The sequence below is a fragment of the Coregonus clupeaformis genome, chromosome 9 (assembly GCF_020615455.1).
Source record: "Coregonus clupeaformis isolate EN_2021a chromosome 9, ASM2061545v1, whole genome shotgun sequence".
Taxonomy (NCBI): Eukaryota; Metazoa; Chordata; class Actinopteri; order Salmoniformes; family Salmonidae; genus Coregonus; species Coregonus clupeaformis.
Genome location: NC_059200.1, coordinates 17524624 through 17544281, shown reverse-complemented (window position 1 = coordinate 17544281; position 19658 = coordinate 17524624). Strand labels below are relative to the sequence as shown.

The 19658-nt window shown below is 45.3% G+C and overlaps 1 protein-coding gene across 2 annotated transcripts in view; it reads left to right on the top strand.

Moving 5' to 3' along the window:
- arhgap24 (Rho GTPase activating protein 24) overlaps nucleotides 1–19658 on the top strand; it is a 189274-nt gene that overhangs the window by 66852 nt on the left and 102764 nt on the right. For both annotated transcript variants that reach the window (XM_041885351.2, XM_041885352.2), the window contains exon 3: nucleotides 13154–13241. In XM_041885351.2, the coding sequence (XP_041741285.2) occupies nucleotides 13154–13241 (88 nt within the window). The remainder of the gene's footprint in view (nucleotides 1–13153; nucleotides 13242–19658) is intronic.

Here is a 19658-nt window from a genome sequence, read left to right as displayed (position 1 = left end):
TGTGTCTTTACTGTGTTATTACCGTGTTATAACTGCGCCTACACTGTGTCTTTACTGTGTTATTACCGTGTTATAACTGCGCCTACACTGTGTCTTTACTGTGTTATTACCGTGTTATAACTGCGCCTACACTGTGTCTTTACTGTGTTATTACCGTGTTATAACTGCGCCTACACTGTGTCTTTACTGTGTTATTACCGTGTTATAACTGTGCCTACACTGTGTCTTTACAGTGTTATTACCGTGTTATAACTGCGCCTACACTGTGTCTTTACTGTGTTATTACCGTGTTATAACTGCGCCTACACTGTGTCTTTACTGTGTTATTACCGTGTTATAACTGCGCCTACACTGTGTCTTTACTGTGTAATTACCGTGTTATAACTGCGCCTACACTGTGTCTTTACTGTGTTATTACCGTGTTATAACTGCGCCTACACTGTGTCTTTACTGTGTTATTACCGTGTTATAACTGTGCCTACACTGTGTCTTTACTGTGTTATTACCGTGTTATAACTGCGCCTACACTGTGTCTTTACTGTGTTATTACCGTGTTATAACTGTGCCTACACTGTGTCTTTACTGTGTGATTACCGTGTTATAACTGCGCCTACACTGTGTCTTTACTGTGTTATTACCGTGTTATAACTGCGCCTACACTGTGTCTTTACTGTGTTATTACCGTGTTATAACTGTGCCTACACTGTGTCTTTACTGTGTTATTACCGTGTTATAACTGTGCCTACACTGTGTCTTTACTGTGTTATTACCGTGTTATAACTGCGCCTACACTGTGTCTTTACTGTGTGATTACCGTGTTATAACTGCGCCTACACTGTGTCTTTACTGTGTTATTACCGTGTTATAACTGTGCCTACACTGTGTCTTTACTGTGTTATTACCGTGTTATAACTGTGCCTACACTGTGTCTTTACTGTGTTATTACCGTGTTATAACTGTGCCTACACTGTGTCTTTACTGTGTTATTACCGTGTTATAACTGCGCCTACACTGTGTCTTTACTGTGTTATTACCGTGTTATAACTGCGCCTACACTGTGTCTTTACTGTGTTATACCGTGTTATAACTGCGCCTACACTGTGTCTTTACTGTGTTATTACCGTGTTATAACTGCGCCTACACTGTGTCTTTACTGTGTTATTACCGTGTTATAACTGTGCCTACACTGTGTCTTTACTGTGTTATTACCGTGTTATAACTGTGCCTACACTATGTCTTTACTGTGTTATTACCGTGTTATAACTGTGCCTACACTGTGTCTTTACTGTGTTATTACCGTGTTATAACTGCGCCTACACTGTGTCTTTACTGTGTTATTACCGTGTTATAACTGTGCCTACACTGTGTCTTTACTGTGTTATTACCGTGTTATAACTGTGCCTACACTGTGTCTTTACTGTGTTATTACCGTGTTATAACTGTGCCTACACTGTGTCTTTACTGTGTTATTACCGTGTTATAACTGCGCCTACACTGTGTCTTTACTGTGTTATAAGGGCGTTGTTACTGTGCTTAGCCGATCTGAGCTTTATTCATTTTAATGTATTTAACCAGAATAGTCTGCTTAGTAACAATTACCACTGTATACCAGGGAGTCCTGGGACTGGTTTGGGCTGGGTAATCGCTGTTGAGTCTGAGGCTGTATGTTGTTGCACAGGGCCGGTATACAGTGGTACGTTGTTGCAGCAAACAGCATAGAAGTGGCCAGGGGTGTCATTATGGAAAGTGTGTCTGAGAGGCGTAAGGGGAATGACAGCAGCAGCAGTGATGTGTGGTTTTACAGGCAGCATAGGGCCTACACTACGGTACAGTCTCAGAGCAGCGTGCACACACTGTTGTCTCTGAGCAGCGCTAATACCTCAGCAGACAGTCACTAGGGTGTATGTGTTAAGCCACAGCTTTTTATAGGTTGAAGTCATCCTCTGGGTATTGTTGTTGTGCTCTGAAGCTGTATATAATCTCACATACAGGCAGAGCTTGTTGTGATGGAAAAAATGCAGTAACTCCATTTACATTTACATCATTTAGCAGACGCTCTTATCCAGAGCGACTTACAAATTGGTGCATTCAACTTATGATAGCCAGTGGGACAACCACCTTTTTTTTTTAATGGGGGGTGGGGGAAGAAGGATTACTTTATACTATTCCAGGTATTCCTTAAAGAGGTAGGGTTTCAAGTGTCTCCGGAAGGTGGCTAACTAATGACTAAGGACCAGGGAGGGAAGGGTTTATACATGGAGCCTTTTGCTGCATGTCATTACACGTTTTTCCTAAGTGCCAGGGGGCTACAGAGAGAGATGCTGTCTGTAAATGAAAGACTGCCGTTATTTGAGAAGTGGTTGGTTGGTTTGTGTTTCCGTCTGTCTCGCTAGGTCAGGGGTTGAGTCCAAAATGGCACACTATTACATTATATAGGACACTACTTTTGATGGGCCGTGAATAGGGTGCCATTTGGGGCGAAGCTTAGATGTTGATGCGAGGCAGATCCTGTTGAATGACCACATCAAACACAAAGTTCTCCCTCCTCCATGCCATTTTTATGAGTCCCATTAATGCTGTTCATATGGGCCTTCAGGTAAAGAGGTAGAGAGGTTTCCGTTTCCTGGATGTAACGGTCATGCTTCATTAAAGGGTCTTATCTCAGCAGGAAAGTGGTGTAACACACACGCAAGCACACACACACACACACACATAAACATGAACGAGCACGCACACACAGGAAACTCTCAGCTCTCAGATCTTGTAAATGTTTATAGGGCTTTAACACAGACGCATGCCACCAAAATATTGAAACATTGAAACATTAAAACATTGAAACATTAAAACATTAAAACATTGAAACATTGAAACATTGAAACATTGAAACAATAAAACATTGAAACATGGAAACATTAAAACATTAAAACATTGAAACATCAAAACATTAAAACATTAAAACATTAAAACATTAAAACATTGAAGCATTGAAACATTGAAACATTGAAACATTAAAACATTAATATATTAAAACATTAATATATTAAAACACTAATGGTGGGCACTCCAGACGGTGTTATTTATATCAGTTAATAAAGTGGCATTTGCTTTTCATTAGAAACCCTCAGGCACTGGCAGGTTCATTTAGGAGTTATTTACAACGTTGGTTTTGTAAGGTTCACTCATATAATGTACTGTCTGTAATAACACAAGGCAGCTCACAACATGAACAGTCTGGTGATGTTATTATGAGTCAGAGTGAGTAAAAGACACTGAGTCTCCTCCCTCCCTCCCTTCCTCCATCCCTCCCTCCCTCCCTCCCTCCCTCCCTCCCTCCATCCCTCCCTCCATCCCTCCAGTCCTCCCTCCCTCCCTCCCTCCCTCCCTCCCTCCCTCCCTCCCTCCCTCCCTCCCTCCTTCCCTCCCCCCTCCCTCCCTCCCTCCCTCCCTCCATCCCTCCCTCCCTCCCTCCAGTCCTCCCTCCCTCCCTCCCTCCCTCCACACTGCATTTTGTTTTTCTTATCTACCGTTAGAATGCATTTGTCACGAATTCAGCCGAGGCTCCCCTCCTCCTTGCTCGGGCAGGCTTCGGCGTTCGTACCGTCAGCGGAGTACTAGCTACTACCGATTCATGTGTCTATGTTCGACTTGTTTTGTCTTTATTGGTCACACCTGTTTCCCATCATGTAGTTATGTCTTCCCAATTTAACCCTCTGTCTCACACTGTGTGTTGTGTGTGTTTTTTCATGTTTTGGTTGTCGTTAGTGTGTGGGTTTGTTTCCTCCCTGCGTGGAGGTTTTGTTCATACATTTACCTACGAGTAAAGTACGCTTTTGATTAGCTCTGTGTCCTGCGCCTGACTTCGCCTACCGCATTACACTGACGCCTTGACAGAAACACGCACCATAATATGGAGTCAGCAGGTACAGCAATGCCAGCCGGATCGATGGAGGAACGCGTCCAACAACAAGCGGCCATGATCCAGGCTCTCGGCACCGCTATGGAACGAGTGGTTAATACCATGGGGCGATGGGAGAGAGGAGGTATCCCTATACCTCCTCCAATCACACCACCACCAACACCGCTGTCTACCTCTTCACCATCTGTGTCCAGTGGGATTCGGCTCTCGCTCCCGAGGGCATATGACGGTACAGCTGCCGGGTGTCAGGGTTTTCTGCTCCAGGTAGAGCTCTACCTGGCAACCATCCACCCGGCTCCCTCGGGATACGAGAGCGTGTCCGCCCAAGGGATGGTCTAGTCAGTGCTCGGGGAGGTGTGTAGGTGTTTCCGTATGGGGCAACTACGGTGGAAAGTCCAAACCAGGTTTCCACCATGCACATTCCGCCTGAATATGCCGATTTGGCTCTCGCCTTCTGTAAAAAGAAGGTGACTCAATTACCACCCCATCGACAGGGGGAGTGTGCGATAAACCTCCAGGTAGGCGCTGCGCTTCCCCGGAGTCATGTGTATCCTCTGTCACAGGAAGAGATGGCGGCTATGGAAACATATATCACAGAATTTCTGAGGCAAGGATACATTTGGCCTTCCACTTCCCCAGTGTCATCGAGTTTCTTTTTTGTGAAGAAGAAGGATGGTGGCTTACGCTCATGCATTGACTACCGTGGTCTTAATCAGATCACTGTAAAATGCAGCTATCCACTACCTCTGATTGCTAGTATGACGGAGTCATTGCACGGGGCGCGCTTCTTCACGAAATTGGATCTCAGGAGCACGTACAACCTGGTAGGGAGATGAGTGGAAGACAGCATTCAGTACCACCTCTGGTCACTATGAGTACCTCGTCATGCCATACGGTTTGATGAATGCTCCATCAGTCTTCCAATCCTTTGTTGAGATTTTCAGGGACCTGCACGGACAGGGTGTAGTGGTGTATATAGATGACATTCTCATATATTTCGCTACACGGGCCGAGCATGTGTCCCTGGTGTGTCAGGTGCTTGGTCGACTGTTGGAGCATGACCTGTATGTGAAGGCGGAGAAATGTCTGTTCTTCCAAGAGTCCATCTCCTTCCTAGGACACCGCCTGTCCGTGTCAGGTGTGGAGATGGAGATTGACCGCATTTCGGCCATGCGTAATTAGCCGACTCCAACCACGGTGAAAGAGGTGCAGCGATTCTTGGGGTTTGCCAACTACTACCGGAGGTTTATCCGGGGCTTTGGTCAGGTAGCGGCCCCCATTACCTCCTTGCTGAAGGGAGGACCGGTGCGTCTACAGTGGTCAGCTGAGGCAGACAGGGCTTTTGGTCATCTGAAGGACCTGTTTACTTCGCCTCCAGTGCTGGCTCATCCGGATCCCTCCTTGGCATTCCAGGTTGAGGTGGACGCGTCCGAGGCTGGGATAAGAGCTGTACTGTCTCAGCGCTCGGGTACGCCACCAAAACTCTGCCCCTGTGCTTTCTTTCTTCTATGATGTGGGGGACCGGGAGCTGTTAGCTGTGGTTAAAGCTCTGAAAGTGTGGAGGCATTGGCTTGAAGGGGCTAAACACCCTTTTCTCATTTTGACTGACCATCGCAATCTGGAGTACATCCGGGCGGCGAGGAGGTTGAACCCTTGCCAGGCAAGATGGGCCATGTTCTTCACTCGTTTTGTGTTTACGCTTACTTACAGACCAGGTTCTCAGAACGCTAAGGCAGACGCCCTGTCCCGACTGTATGACACAGAGGAGAGGTCCACTGAGCCCACTCCCATACTTCCGGCGCCGTGTCTGGTGGCACCGGTGCTGTGGGAGGTTGACACGGACATCGAGCGGGCGTTACGTACTGAGCCCACTCCCCCCCAAGTGTCCAGAGGGTCATATATACGTGCCGCTCAAGGTTCGCGATCGATTGTGCTCACACGTCACCCTTCTCTGGTCATCCTGGCATCGGTCGGATAGTGCACTGTCTTAGTGGGAAGTACTGGTGGCCCACTTTAGCCAAGGACGTGAGGGTTTATGTTTCCTCCTGCTCGGTGTGCGCCCAGTGTAAGGCACCTAGACACCTGCCCAGAGGGAAGTTACAACCCCTACCCGTTCCACAACGGCCGTGGTCCCACCTATCGGTGAATTTTGTTACGGACCTTCCCCCCTCACAAGGGAACACCACGATCCTGGTCGTTGTGGATCGGTTTTCTAAGTCCTGCCGTCTCATTCCTATGCCAGGTCTCCCTACAGCCCTACAAACTGCTGAGGCCCTATTTACACACGTCTTCCGGCACTACGGGGTACCTGAGGATATTGTGTCGGATCGGGGTCCCCAGTTCACCTCAAGGTGGAGGGCGTCCATGGAACATCTGGGGGTCTCGATCAGCCTGACCTCAGGTTTTCACCCCGAGAGTAATGGGCAGGTGGAAAGAGTCAACCAGGATGTGGGTAGGTTTCTGCGGTCATATTGCCAGGACCGGCAGGGGGAGTGGTCAGGTTATATCCCCTGGACAGAGATGGCCCAAAACTCACTCCGCCACTCCTCTACTAACCTTACTCCTTTCCAGTGTGTGTTAGGTTATCAGCCGGTCCTGGTACCGTGGCATCAGAGCCAGATCGAGGCTCCTGCAGTGGATGAGTGGTTTCGGCGCTCGGAAGAGACCTGGAACACTGCTCATGTACACCTGCAGCGGGCCATCAGGCGACAAAAGGCGAGCGCCGATCGGCTACCGCCACCGCAGTGAGGCCGGGTCTGGCTCTCGACCCGAAACCTGCCACTTCGCCTGCCCTGCCGGAAGCTGGGTCGGCGGTTTGTGGGGCCATTTAAAGTCCTGAGGAGATTGAACGAGATTTGTTGTAGGTTACAGCTTCCTCTTAATTACCGTATTAACCCCTCGTTCCATGTGTCTCTCCTCAGGCCGGTAGTAGCTGGTCCACTCCAGGAGTCTGAGGTACGGGAGGTTCCTCCTCCCCCACTGGACATCGAGGGGGCACCGGCATACTCAGTCCAGTCCATCTTGGATTCGAGGCGTCGGGTGGGGGGCTTGCAGTATCTCGTGGAGGGGTACGGTCCGGAGGAACGGTGCTGGGTCCCTAGGAGGGACATCCTCGATCCCTCCATGTTGAGGGATTTCCACTGTAGTCATCCGACTCACCCTGCTCTGCGTCCTCCTGGGGCCGGGGTCGGCGCACGGCTAGAGCTGCGCGTCAGGGGGGGGGGGGTACTGTCACGAATTCAGCCGAGGCTGCCCCTCCTCCTTGCTCGGGCAGGCTTCGGCGTTCGTCGTCACCGGAGTACTAGCTACTACCGATCCATGTGTCTATGTTCGACTTGTTTTGTCTTTATTGATCATACCTGTTTCCCATCATGTAGTTATGTCTTCCCTATTTAACCCTCTGTCAAACATTGTGTGTTGTGCATGTTTGTTCATGTTTTGGTTGTCGTTAGTGTGTGGGTTTGTTTCCTCCCTGCGTGGAGGTTTTGTTCATACATTTACCTACGAGTAAAGTACGCTTTTGATTAGCTCTGTGTCCTGCGCCTGACTTCGCCTACCGCATTACACTGACGCCTTGACAGCATTGATTTTACGTCTTACCAACGTACATTTTCTTAGTGTACTGGCAGATAATTTTGCTTACTTTAACCTAAAGAAAAGCTTGAAACAAGTCAGAATATCTTAAAACAAGACACATTTTCTTGATGCATTTTCTGGGTAAACTAAATCAACTAAAAACAGGAAAATGCATCTTTAATTACATTATCGCAATACGATACAAAAAATCTACAGTGAGGGAAAAAAGTATTTGATCCCCTGCTGATTTTGTACGTTTGCCCACTGACAAAGAAATGATCAGTCTATAATTGTAATGGTAGGTTTATTTGAACAGTGAGAGACAGAATAACAACAACAAAATCTAGAAAAACGCATGTCAAAAAATGTTATAAATTGATTTGCATTTTAATGAGGGAAATAAATATTTGACCCCCTCTCAATCAGAAAGATTTCTGCCTCCCAGGTGTCTTTTATACAGGTAACGAGCTGAGATTAGGACCACACTCTTAAAGGAAGTGCTCCTAATCTCATCTTGTTACATGTATAAAAGACACCTGTCCACAGAAAAAATCTATCAATCAGATTCCAAACTCTCCACCATGGCCAAGACCAAAAAGCTCTCCAAGGATGTCAGGGACAAGATTGTAGACCTACACAAGGCTGGAATGGGCTACAAGACCATCGCCAAGCAGCTTGGTGAGAAGGTGACAACAGTTGGTGCGATTACTCGCAAATGGAAGAAACACAAAAGAACTGTCAATCTCCCTCGGCCTGGGGCTCCATGCAAGATTTCACCTTGTGGAGTTGCAATGATCATGAGAACGGTGAGGAATCAGCCCAGAACTACATGGGAGGATATTGTCAATGATCTCAAGGCAGCTGGGACCATAGTCACCAAGAAAACAATTGGTAACACACTACGCCGTGAAGGACTGAAATCCTGCAGCACCCGCAAGGTCCCCCTGCTCAAGAAAGCACATATACAGGCCCGTCTGAAGTTTGCCAATGAACATCTGAATGATTCAGAGGAGAACTGGGTAAAAGTGTTGTGGTCAGATGAGACCAAAATCGAGCTCTTTGGCATCATCTCAACTCGCCGTGTTTGGAGGAGGAGGAATGCTGCCTATCACCCCAAGAACACCATCCCCACTGTCAAACATGGAAGTGGAAACATTATGCTTTGGGGGTGTTTTTCTGCTAAGGGGACAGGACAACTTCACCGCATCAAAGGGCCGATGGACGGGGCCATGTACCGTCAAATCTTGAGTGAGAACCTCCTTCCCTCAGCCAGGGCATTGAAAATGGGTCATGGATGGGTATTCCAGCATCACAATGACCCAAAACACACGGCCAAGGCAACAAAGGAGTGGCTCAAGAAGAAGCACATTAAGGTCCTGGAGTGGCCTAGCTAGTCTCCAGACCTTAATCCCATAGAAAATCTGTGGAGGGAGCTGAAGGTTCGAGTTGCCAATCGTCAGGCTTGAAACCTTAATGACTTGGAGAAGATCTGCAAAGAGGAGTGGGACAAAATCCCTCCTGAGATGTGTGCAAACCTGGTGGCCAACTACAAGAAACGTCTGACCTCTGTGATTGCCAACAAGGGTTTTGCCACCAAATACTAAGTCATATTTTGCAGAGGGGTCAAATACTTATTTCCCTCATTAAAATGCAAATCAATTTATAACGGTTTTGACATGCATTTTTCTGGATTTTTTGTTGTTATTCTGTCTCTCACTGTTCAAATAAACCTACCATTAAAATTGTAGACTGATCATGTCTTTGTCAGTGGGCAAACGTACAAAATCAGCAGGGGATCAAATACTTTTTTCCCTCGCTATAACAATGGTCATTATGGCCAAACAGTTCTATTTTTGTTTCATCAGACCAGAGGACATTTCTCCAAAAAGTACGATCTTTGTCCCCATGTGCAGTTGCAAACCGTAGTCTGGCTTTTTTATGGTGGTTTTGGAGCAGTGGCTTCTTCCTTGCTGAGTGGCCTTTCAGGTTATGTCGATATAGGACTCGTTTTACTGTGGATATAGATACTTTTGTACCTGTTTCCTCCAGCATCTTCACAAGGTCCTTTGCTGTTGTTCTGGCATTGATTTGCACTTTTCGCACCAAAGTACGTTCATCTCTAGGAGAAAGAACGCGTCTCTTTCCTGAGCGGTATGACGGCTGCATGGTCCCATGGTGTTTATACTTGCGTACTATTGTTTGTACAGATGAACGTGGTACCTTCAGGCGTTTGGCTTCCAAGAATGAACCAGACTTGTGGAGGTCTTAAAAAAATGTTCTGTCTTGGCTGATTTATTTTGATTTTCCCATGATGTCAAGCAAAGAAGCACTGAGTTTGAAGGTAGGCCTTGAAATACATCCATAGGTACTCCTCCAATTGACTCAAATTATGTCAATTAGCCTATCAGAACCTTCTAAAGCCATGACATCATTTTCTGGAATTTTCCAAGCTGTTTAAAGGCACAGTCAACCTCTGACCCACTGGAATTGTGATACAGTGAATTATAAGTTAAATAATCTGTCTGTAAACAATTGTTGGAAAAATTACTTGTGGCATGCAGAAAGTAGATGTCCTAACCGACTTGCCAAAACTATAGTTTGTTAACAAGAAATGTGTGGAGTGCTTGAAAAATGAGTTTTAATGACTCCAACCTAAGTGTATGTAAACTTCCGACTTCAACTGTATATAGGATGAGCCAGTATATACAGTACCAGTCAAAAGTTTGGACACACCTACTCATTCAAGGGTTTTTCTCTATTTTTACTATTTTCTACATTGTAGAATAATAGTGAAGATATCAAAACTATGAAATAACACATATGGAATCATGTAGTAACCAAAAATCTAAATATATTTTATATTTGAGATTCTTCAAATAGCCACCCTTTGCCTTGATGACAGCTTTGCATACTCTTGGCATTCTCTCAACCAGCTTCACCTGGAATGCTTTTCCAACAGTCTTGAAGGAGTTCCCACATATGCTGAGCACTTGTTGGCTGCTTTTTCTTCACTCTGCGGTCCGACTCATCCCAAACCATCTCGATTGGGTTGAGGTCAGGGGATTGAGGTCAGTGGTTGGAACCAAAAACGTCTCCTGAGTGGCGCAGTGGTCTAAGGCACTGCATCGCAGTGCTAACTGTGCCACTATAGATCCTGGTTCGAATCCAGGCTCTGTCGCAGCCGGCCGCGACCGGGAGACTCATGGGCGGTGCAAAATTGGCCCAGCGTCGTCCAGGGTAGGGGAGGGAATGGCCGGCAGGGATGTAGCTCAGTTGATAGAGCATGGCGTTTGCAATGCCAGGGTTGTGGGTTCGATTCCCACGGGGGGCCAGTATAAAAAAAAAAAATGTATTCACTAACTGTAAGTCGCTCTGGATAAGAGCGTCTGCTAAATGACTAAAATGTAAATGTAATTGTGGAGGCCAGGTCATCTGATGCAGCGCTCCATCACTCTCCTTCTAGGTAAAATAGCCCTTACACAGCCTGGAGGTGTGTTGGGTCATTGTCCTGTTGAAAAACAAATGAAAGTCCCACTAAGCCCAAACCAGATGGGATGGCGTATCGCTGCAGAATGCTGTGGTAGCCATGCTGGTTAAGTGTGCCTTGAATTCTAAATAAATCACAGACAGTGTCACCAGCAAAGCACCCCCACACCATAACACCTCCTCCTCCATGCTTTACGGTGGGAACTACACATTGAGAGATCATCTGTTCACCCACACTGCTTCTCACAAAAACACAGCGGTTGGAACCAAAAATCTCAAATTTGGACTCCAGACCAAAGGACACATTTCCACCAGTCTAATGTCCATTGCTCGTGTTTCTTGGCCCAAGCAGGGTTCTTCATCTTATTTGTGTCTTTTAGTAGTGGTTTCTTTGCAGCAATTCAACCATGAAGGCCTGATTCACACAGTCCACTCTCAACAGGCTGGTAACTCTAATGAACTTATCCTCTGCAGCAGAGGTAACTCTGGGTCTTCCATTCCTGTGGCGGTCCTCATGAGAGCCAGTTTCATCATAGCGCTTGATGGTTTTTGCGACTGCACTTGAATAAACTTTAAAAGTTCTTGAAATGTTCAGTATTGACTGACCTTCATGTCTTAAAGTAATGATGGACTGTTGTTTCTCTTTGCTTATTTGAGCTGTTCTTGCCATAATATGGACTTGGTATTTTACCAAATAGGGCTACCTTCTGTATACCCCCTTCTCACAACACTAGCTGGCGGAGGCCAGCTAGTGGTGACTGTTTAACAGTCTGATGGCCTTGAGATAGAAGCTGCTTTCAGTTTCTCGGTCCCAGCTTTGATGCACCTGCACTGTCTCCTCCTCCTAGATGGTAGTGGGGTGAACAGGCCGTGGCTCAGGTGGCTGAGGTCCTTGATGATCTTCTTGGCCTTCCTGTGACACAGGGTGCTGTAGATGTCCTGGAGGCCAGGCAGTGTGCATACACACACACACAATCTCTCTCACACAAACACACACACACACCGTAATACATTATTAATTTAAGCATCCCTGAAGCATTTCTTTACAGTCTATTGATACAGGCATATTTTTTTAATGATCATTATTCTTAAGTCATGCTGAGTCCAGAACTGCTGCTCTCACACCAGGGCAGATCGTTTGTAAAGTTGCCTGGTTTGCAGTTTGCACAAACATGACTCAACTACTGTAGATTGCACTGCCTGCATATATAGTATCTCTATCGATCACTACATTAGTGATATCTCTATGGATCATTACAGTAGTGATATCTCTATGGATCATTTCAGTAGTGTTATCTCTATGGATCATTATAGTAGTGATATCTCTATGGATCATTTCAGTAGTGATATCTCTATGGATCATTATAGTAGTGATATCTCTATGGATCATTTCAGTAGTGATATCTCTATGGATCCTTACAGTAGTGATATCTCTATGGATCATTTCAGTAGTGATATCTCTATGGATCATTACAGTAGTGATATCTCTATGGATCATTACAGTAGTGATATCTCTATGGATCATTTCAGTAGTGATATCTCTATGGATCATTACAGTAGTGATATCTCTATGGATCATTTCAGTAGTGATATCTCTATGGATCATTTCAGTAGTGATATCTCTATGGATCATTACAGTAGTGATATCTCTGTGGATCATTACAGTAGTGATATCTCTATGGATAATTACAGTAGTGATATCTCAATGGATCATTACAGTAGTGATGTCTCTGTGGATCATTACAGTAGTGATATCTCTATGGATCATTTCAGTAGTGATATCTCTATGGATCCTTACAGTAGTGATATCTCAATGGATCATTACAGTAGTGATGTCTCTATGGATCATTACAGTAGTGATATCTCTATGGATCATTACAGTAGTGATATCTCTATGGATCCTTACAGTAGTGATGTCTCTATGGATCATGACAGTAGTGATATCTCTGTGGATCATTACAGTAGTGATATCTACTGGCCTGAGGATGTGTTGACATCATCAGCAATCAACCCAAAATAATTGTAATGAGCTTGATGGGTGTTGAAGGAGTTATTCGAAATGAATCGACTGAATTAACACAGTAGGTATTGGGTTAATTCTTAAACAGCAGTGTTTATTTGTTGCGTGTTGAAACACTATCTCTGACTTTCCTCTGACTTCCTTGTTCTCTCTAGGGTACCATTCTGTTACCTGGAAACAGAGTCACTGAGCATCCAAGCTATGGTGACGAGGGGGGAAAATTCCTGTTTGAGGTCGCTGCAGGTAAGACAAAGAAATGTAGCTACTTTTTATCTTACGCAAGCCAGAGAAAATCCAGACTTATTATTCACCACAAAGACCTTAATTCAAGGGCACCTCGTGATGAACGTGACAATAGGGTGATATTGTGACAGAACCAATTATAGTCACACGTGCCAAAAATGTAAGGCGTTTGGGAACACTTGCAGTCACTTGCAGTCACAGCACAGTAAACACATCTAACACAATAAGGGAACTGTTGTTATTTTCTGAGACGGATCTACTGTGTTAGCGACGTTCACTCTCGTCATTGTTTTGTGGGTCTCTGTGGATTATGAAGACACCACAAATTCAATCAAATCTGCTCTGCTGGAAAAGCACAATCTTCCTTCACTGCAAAAATCCCCCCATTTTATTTTGATACAATTATTGTTTTGTTAGACATAATAGACAACGTGTCAGTAGTCTCTTAATTATTCGGACCTGTAGCGTCGGGATCCACTTCTCTCTCCTGGCTATCAGTATGTCTTTCTACAACATCATAACAACAGCCCTTTGTAGTTTGAAGTGGCACTCAGTGGAAATATTTTGGTGTTGCACAGCTGGTGAGTCATTGACTTATGCAGTGACTGGGTTCGTCCCAAATGGCACACTATTCCCTACATAACAGTGGTTGGAACCAGTTCAGGGAACATACATTTTTTTTTGAAGGACAGAAACAGAACCGGGAACGAAACTGATCTCTAGTGTGTTCCGGAACAGATCCGTTATTTTCTCATCTTGATAACGGTTAATAATGTTATTTCTAGTTACAAAAGTATACGCTACCATTCAAAAGTTTGGACACACCTACTCATTCAAGGGTTTTTCTTTAATTGTACTATTTTCTACATTGTAAACTATGAAATAACTATGAAATAAAACATATGGAATCATGTAGTAACCAAAAAAGTGTTAAACAAATCAAAATGTATTTTGATGACAGCTTTGCACACGCTTGGCATTCTCTCAACCAGCTTCACCTGGAGTTCCCACATATGCTGAGCACTTGTTGGCTGCTTTTCCTTCACTCTGCGGTCTGACTCATCCCAAACCATCTCAATTGGGTTGAGGTCGGGGGATTGTGGAGGCCAGGTCATCTGATGCAGCGCTCCATCACTCTCCTTCTTGGTCAAATAGCCCTTACACGGCCTGGAGGTGTGATGGGAAATCGCTTAGGTTCCAACCCCACTACATAGTGCACTAATTTTGAGCAGAGCCCTATGAGCCCTGATCAAAAGTAGTGCACTATTTAGGGAATAGTGTTCCATATGGGATACAGACTCTGGAGTCTTTGTTTGGGTACTTGTAGTTACTTTGATGACATGACCCTTGACATTCTTCTCAGAGCTCAGTGGCTCTTTGAGTGAGACACACACACACACACACACACACACACACACACACACACACACACACACACACACTGTGGACTTTGACCCCCTCCCCCCACTGCAGTCGGGATGGCCTTAACTAGAGACCAGAGAGTACACAAAGGAAAAGGGAGTCAAGGGAGTCCTGGGAAAAAAAGGTTTGCGTCCCAAATGGCACCCTATTCCCTACATCGTACACTACTTTTGACCAGGGGCAATAGGGCTCTGGTCAAAAGTAGTGCACCATGCAGGGAATAGGGTGCTATTTGGGATGCCCTCAGGGCCACAGCTGTAAGACAGCCCTCAGCTGGTCTGTGGGGGAATGCGTGACCAACTCCAATCGATCCACCAGAGAGGAATGTGTAGAGGATGTTGTGTACTGACCCATGAAGGAAACACAGAACACTCATCCTTTCTCTCCCTCGCTTCTTTCATTTTGGTGTATCATCCCCAATTTCTTTTGTGAAGAAAACAGAATCGAGATCCAAGAGGTTATTGTTCTGTATTGCATTGACTGATCTATGACTGATCTTTATTCCATTCTGTATTGTATTGACTGATCCATGACTGATCTTTATTCCATTCTGTATTGTATTGACTGATCCATGACTGATCTTTATTCCATTCTGTATTGTATTGACTGAGCGTACCCACACATGCAGTCAACTGATTTGTGCAATCAGTCCATTTCTGCAGTTAAACTACTTAACCCTCTTAACTAAATCCATTATACCAGTGGCCAGGGCCTTTTAGTGGGCCTAAGGACCTCGCGGGCAAAACATTTTATTGGCCCCCGTCCTGACGATGGAGAGAAGAAAATACGTTTGAAAGTTATTTTCCTGCAATTCTATCCATTTTGCCATGACATATTCCATGTTAATATGATATCTGAGTGAAATCAATGGGGCCCCCTGGGGGTCAGGGCCCCTGGGCACGTGATTACTACACGTTTAGGTCGCTGAGTAGACTAATTGAATCAACTTTGTTTGTTGCTAATTAAGTGACTGTCAGCGACTGACACAACAGGAGAAGAACTGCTGAAACATAACCACCTTGTGTATTGCAGCTTGTGTATTCGGTGGCCCGTTTTTTGGAAATGGATCCATGGGCCTACAAAAGGGAATGCGGTTGCCCGTCCCTGCTGTAGATTGTCATAGCCTGTCATAGCCTGTCATAGCCTGTCATAGCCTGTCATAGCCTGTCATAGCCTGAAGTAGACTGATAAAGCAGTGATAGTTTCATAAACAAATCAGCTGTCAGAAAGGAGAAATAATTACCGGTGTGGCCAGCAGTAGCTGTTCATTATATCACCCATGTTTTATAAGCCTAGTGACAGGGTTTTGACAACGTTTATACATGACACTTTCATCAATGATATCATTGGTGTTTAACCCTAATTATTTTGACAAGGTTTTCAATACAATGATTCATTCTAAGTGGTATGTAAGTGTGGTTATACTTGACATGTTAATCGTATCATTGCAGTTTTTGTCATCTGAATGACAATCAATCAAGTTTTGTTGTGTCACATACTCAAAATGTATTAAGAAGTCAACTTAATTTTTTAGAACATGCAAACAAAGCAACCACCAGTGAATTTGAAATGCAAATATTGCTTCCAAGAATAGCTTACAGTAGTGCTGTCCTAGCCCTGTACTCAAAGAAGAGAGACGGCTGAGCTGAGTGTGGCATTACTGAGAACGCAGTGGGTGAGAGAGAGAGAGAGTTCCTCTTTTAGGGAAACAGTGGGTTAAAGAGAGATGGTTCCTCTTTTAGGGAAACTGTGGGTTAGAGAGAGAGATGGTTCCTCTTTTAGGGAAACAGTGGGCTGGGACACCGAGTGGTGTGGAAAGAACAACACCTGCTGTCTGTGTTCTGGTGAACCCTAACCAAAGAATTTGAGTTGTTAGAATGGACCAGTGAAATATCCGTGATGTGAGTGGCTTTGGCCCTTCTAGTAATTATATGTCTAGGAATCCATCCCTTCCCCAGAAAGACATGGCATGTGGCCTGGGTCTGACACGCTGTCATTGAGCCCTAATCTCTGGATCCTGGATCAGTATTACTACTTATATCAGAATGCATGTTCAACACAACCCTTCATTCTAAGTGGTATGTAAATGTGGATATTGGAACAGAGCCTGGGTCTACCAAGCAGCATGTCTGAGCCCTGAGCTGTGGGTCCTGCTCCTGCCACAGCACCTGGGTAGACGGGGTCTATAATGGCAGTTTAATGGTGTCCTCAGTCTGTGGTTGCATGGTGTTGAATCATATTATTCTCACTTTTAATGGGCTCGGTCTATCTCTTTATAGCTGCCTGACACACACGCACGCACGCACGCACGCACATGCACACACACACACACACACACACACACACAGTGTTAAATCATATTATCGTCACCTTTGGTTATGGCTTAATTACAGTGACCAGGAGGGGGTAGAGGAGGGCTATTCATTATCTCTGCCTCCCCACATACAGAGAGCAGTTTGTGTGTGTGTGTGTGTGTGTGTGTGTGTGTGTGTGTGTGTGTGTGTGTGTGTGTGTGTGTGTGTGTGTGTGCGTGTGCGTGTGCGTGTGCGTGTGCGTGTGCGTGTGCGTGTGCGTGTGTGTGGCAGACAGACAGGAGCAGACATGGAGGTAATGTGCTTGAGCGATTTACAGTCTTGCTAATTTTATTTAGGGGGTTAATGTTCGACAACAAGCTGACGGGGGGGGAGGGAGGTGGGGAAGCAGTCAATGTCAAAGTCAGGGTCATAGCTATAGCTGCTCAGCCTCTTAAAGCCACAGGATTTCATGGCAATGATGGCAGCATTTCAATAGTGTCTCGTCACTCATATCACACAGGATCCTTATGGATTTGGGGGGGATTTCAGTGTGCAGTTTGAGAGAGAGCATAGATTATTATTTGTAACTGCTTTTTCTTTCAAATCAATAGATGTTGGTTTGTATGGAGCAGGTAACGTTTGTACGCAGCAGGTAACGTTTGTACGCAGCAGGTAACGTTTGTACGCAGCAGGTAACGTTTGTACGCAGCAGGTAACGTTTGTACGCAGCAGGTAACGTTTGTACGCAGCAGGTAATGTTTGTACGCAGCAGGTAACGTTTGTACGCAGCAGGTAATGTTTGTACGCAGCAGGTAACGTTTGTACGCAGCAGGTAATGTTTGTACGCAGCAGGTAATGTTTGTACGCAGCAGGTAACGTTTGTACGCAGCAGGTAATGTTTGTACGCAGCAGGTAACGTTTGTACGCAGCAGGTAATGTTTGTACGCAGCAGGTAATATTTTTACGCAGCAGGTAATATTTGTACGCAGCTCTGTAATGTATATCATTCCAGAGCATGTAGTCAATGGCAATGGCATCCTTTAGAACTCCCCCTATAGTCCACTTAGTAATGTAATAATGTATTCTGCCAGGCTTTATGTACCAGAACGGTGGGCAATGTGCCTTTCTCCTGGCATTGGGCTGGATATTTATCACTGTGGCTTTGTTCTCTTTCGGTGCCAGGTTGAGGCCATGCATATGGCGTGTGGATGACCTGCCCATATCCCATTGATTTGAGAGGACCATGCCTGGGCATCTGGTGTAAGCCCTCAGAGCAGCGTGAAGCAGGGGATTCGTTTTTAGAGCATGCACGCACACACACCGTATGCCTCACAGCCTCATAACTATTTTGGGGGAGGGTGTGCTGATGTTTTTTGTTAAGAACCGACAGTATGTTGACTTAACCTGGAATACCAGTATAGCGTATTGTGAGAGAGATACAGAATAACGAAAGTAGAAAACATGCAATGGCTGACACTATTAAGATGTGTTCCACAACAGTCAGCAGAAAGACAGTAATACAATGGGACCATATTTCTGCCTGTGAGAGATGTAATGTCTTGTCCACCGTTCCAGTGGAAAGTTATACAATCCCTATCAGCAGCAACCCTGTGGGAGTTGGGACTGTATTACCCGGGAGAGATTGGACCAGAGTGAATCTGAACATATTGGATTCTCTCCACCTGTAATTGTCTGGTGCCATGGAAACGTAATTTTTCATACAATATATGAAGCCAAGTCTTTTTCCCCCAACAGTCATATATTTCTCTAGTATCAATTGACTTGTAATGTTAGAGGGATTTTATAGAGACTTCACCATGTCTTGGGTCCAAACAATATTATATCTATCCGTTGGTTATTGCATGAGTATTCTGAAATGACACTGTGAAAACATACGGCAACATCAGAAAATGGTATTGCTGATAAACATTCACTATAACCATAGAGTGAATTCTAAATCTGTATTCTGAGAGACAAATATCATAATATTTTGTTTGTTGCAAGTGCTGACTTGCCTGTTGACTTTGTGCTAGCCAGCATGCTGTATAACCCAGGACAGATACGCTGTCATTTCCCAGCCAGTCAGTCACTCAAGCTTGAGTCAGTGCTCCGTGAGTGTGTGTGTGTGTGCGTGTGTGTGTGTGTGTGTGTGTGTGTGTGTGTGTGTGTGTGTGTGTGTGTGTGTGTGTGTGTGTGTGTGTGTGTGTGTGTGTGTGGGTGTTTCTCCCTGTGCACTGCCCTGACTGACTGGAATGTGTGAGCCACAGAGGCCACTGATTATTACCAAAACACTGACTTACCACCAGGCTACAAGACCTGTCATCATCCCCACATACAGAGCCAACTGTCATCAGCAGCCAACTGAGGAGAGGCCACACACACACACACACACACACACACACACACACACACACACACACACACACACACACACACACACACACACACACACACACACACACACACACACACACACACACACACACACACACACACACACACACACACACACACACACACACACACACACACACACACACACACACACACACACACCCCCACACACACACACCCACACCCACACCCACACCCACACCCACACACACACACCCTGGGGAGACTGGTGAAAGTAACGCCTGGAAAAGTCAAGCCTGTTAATAAGTGCCTCTGCTGTGCTCAGACTTTCACAAGTAAACACTAC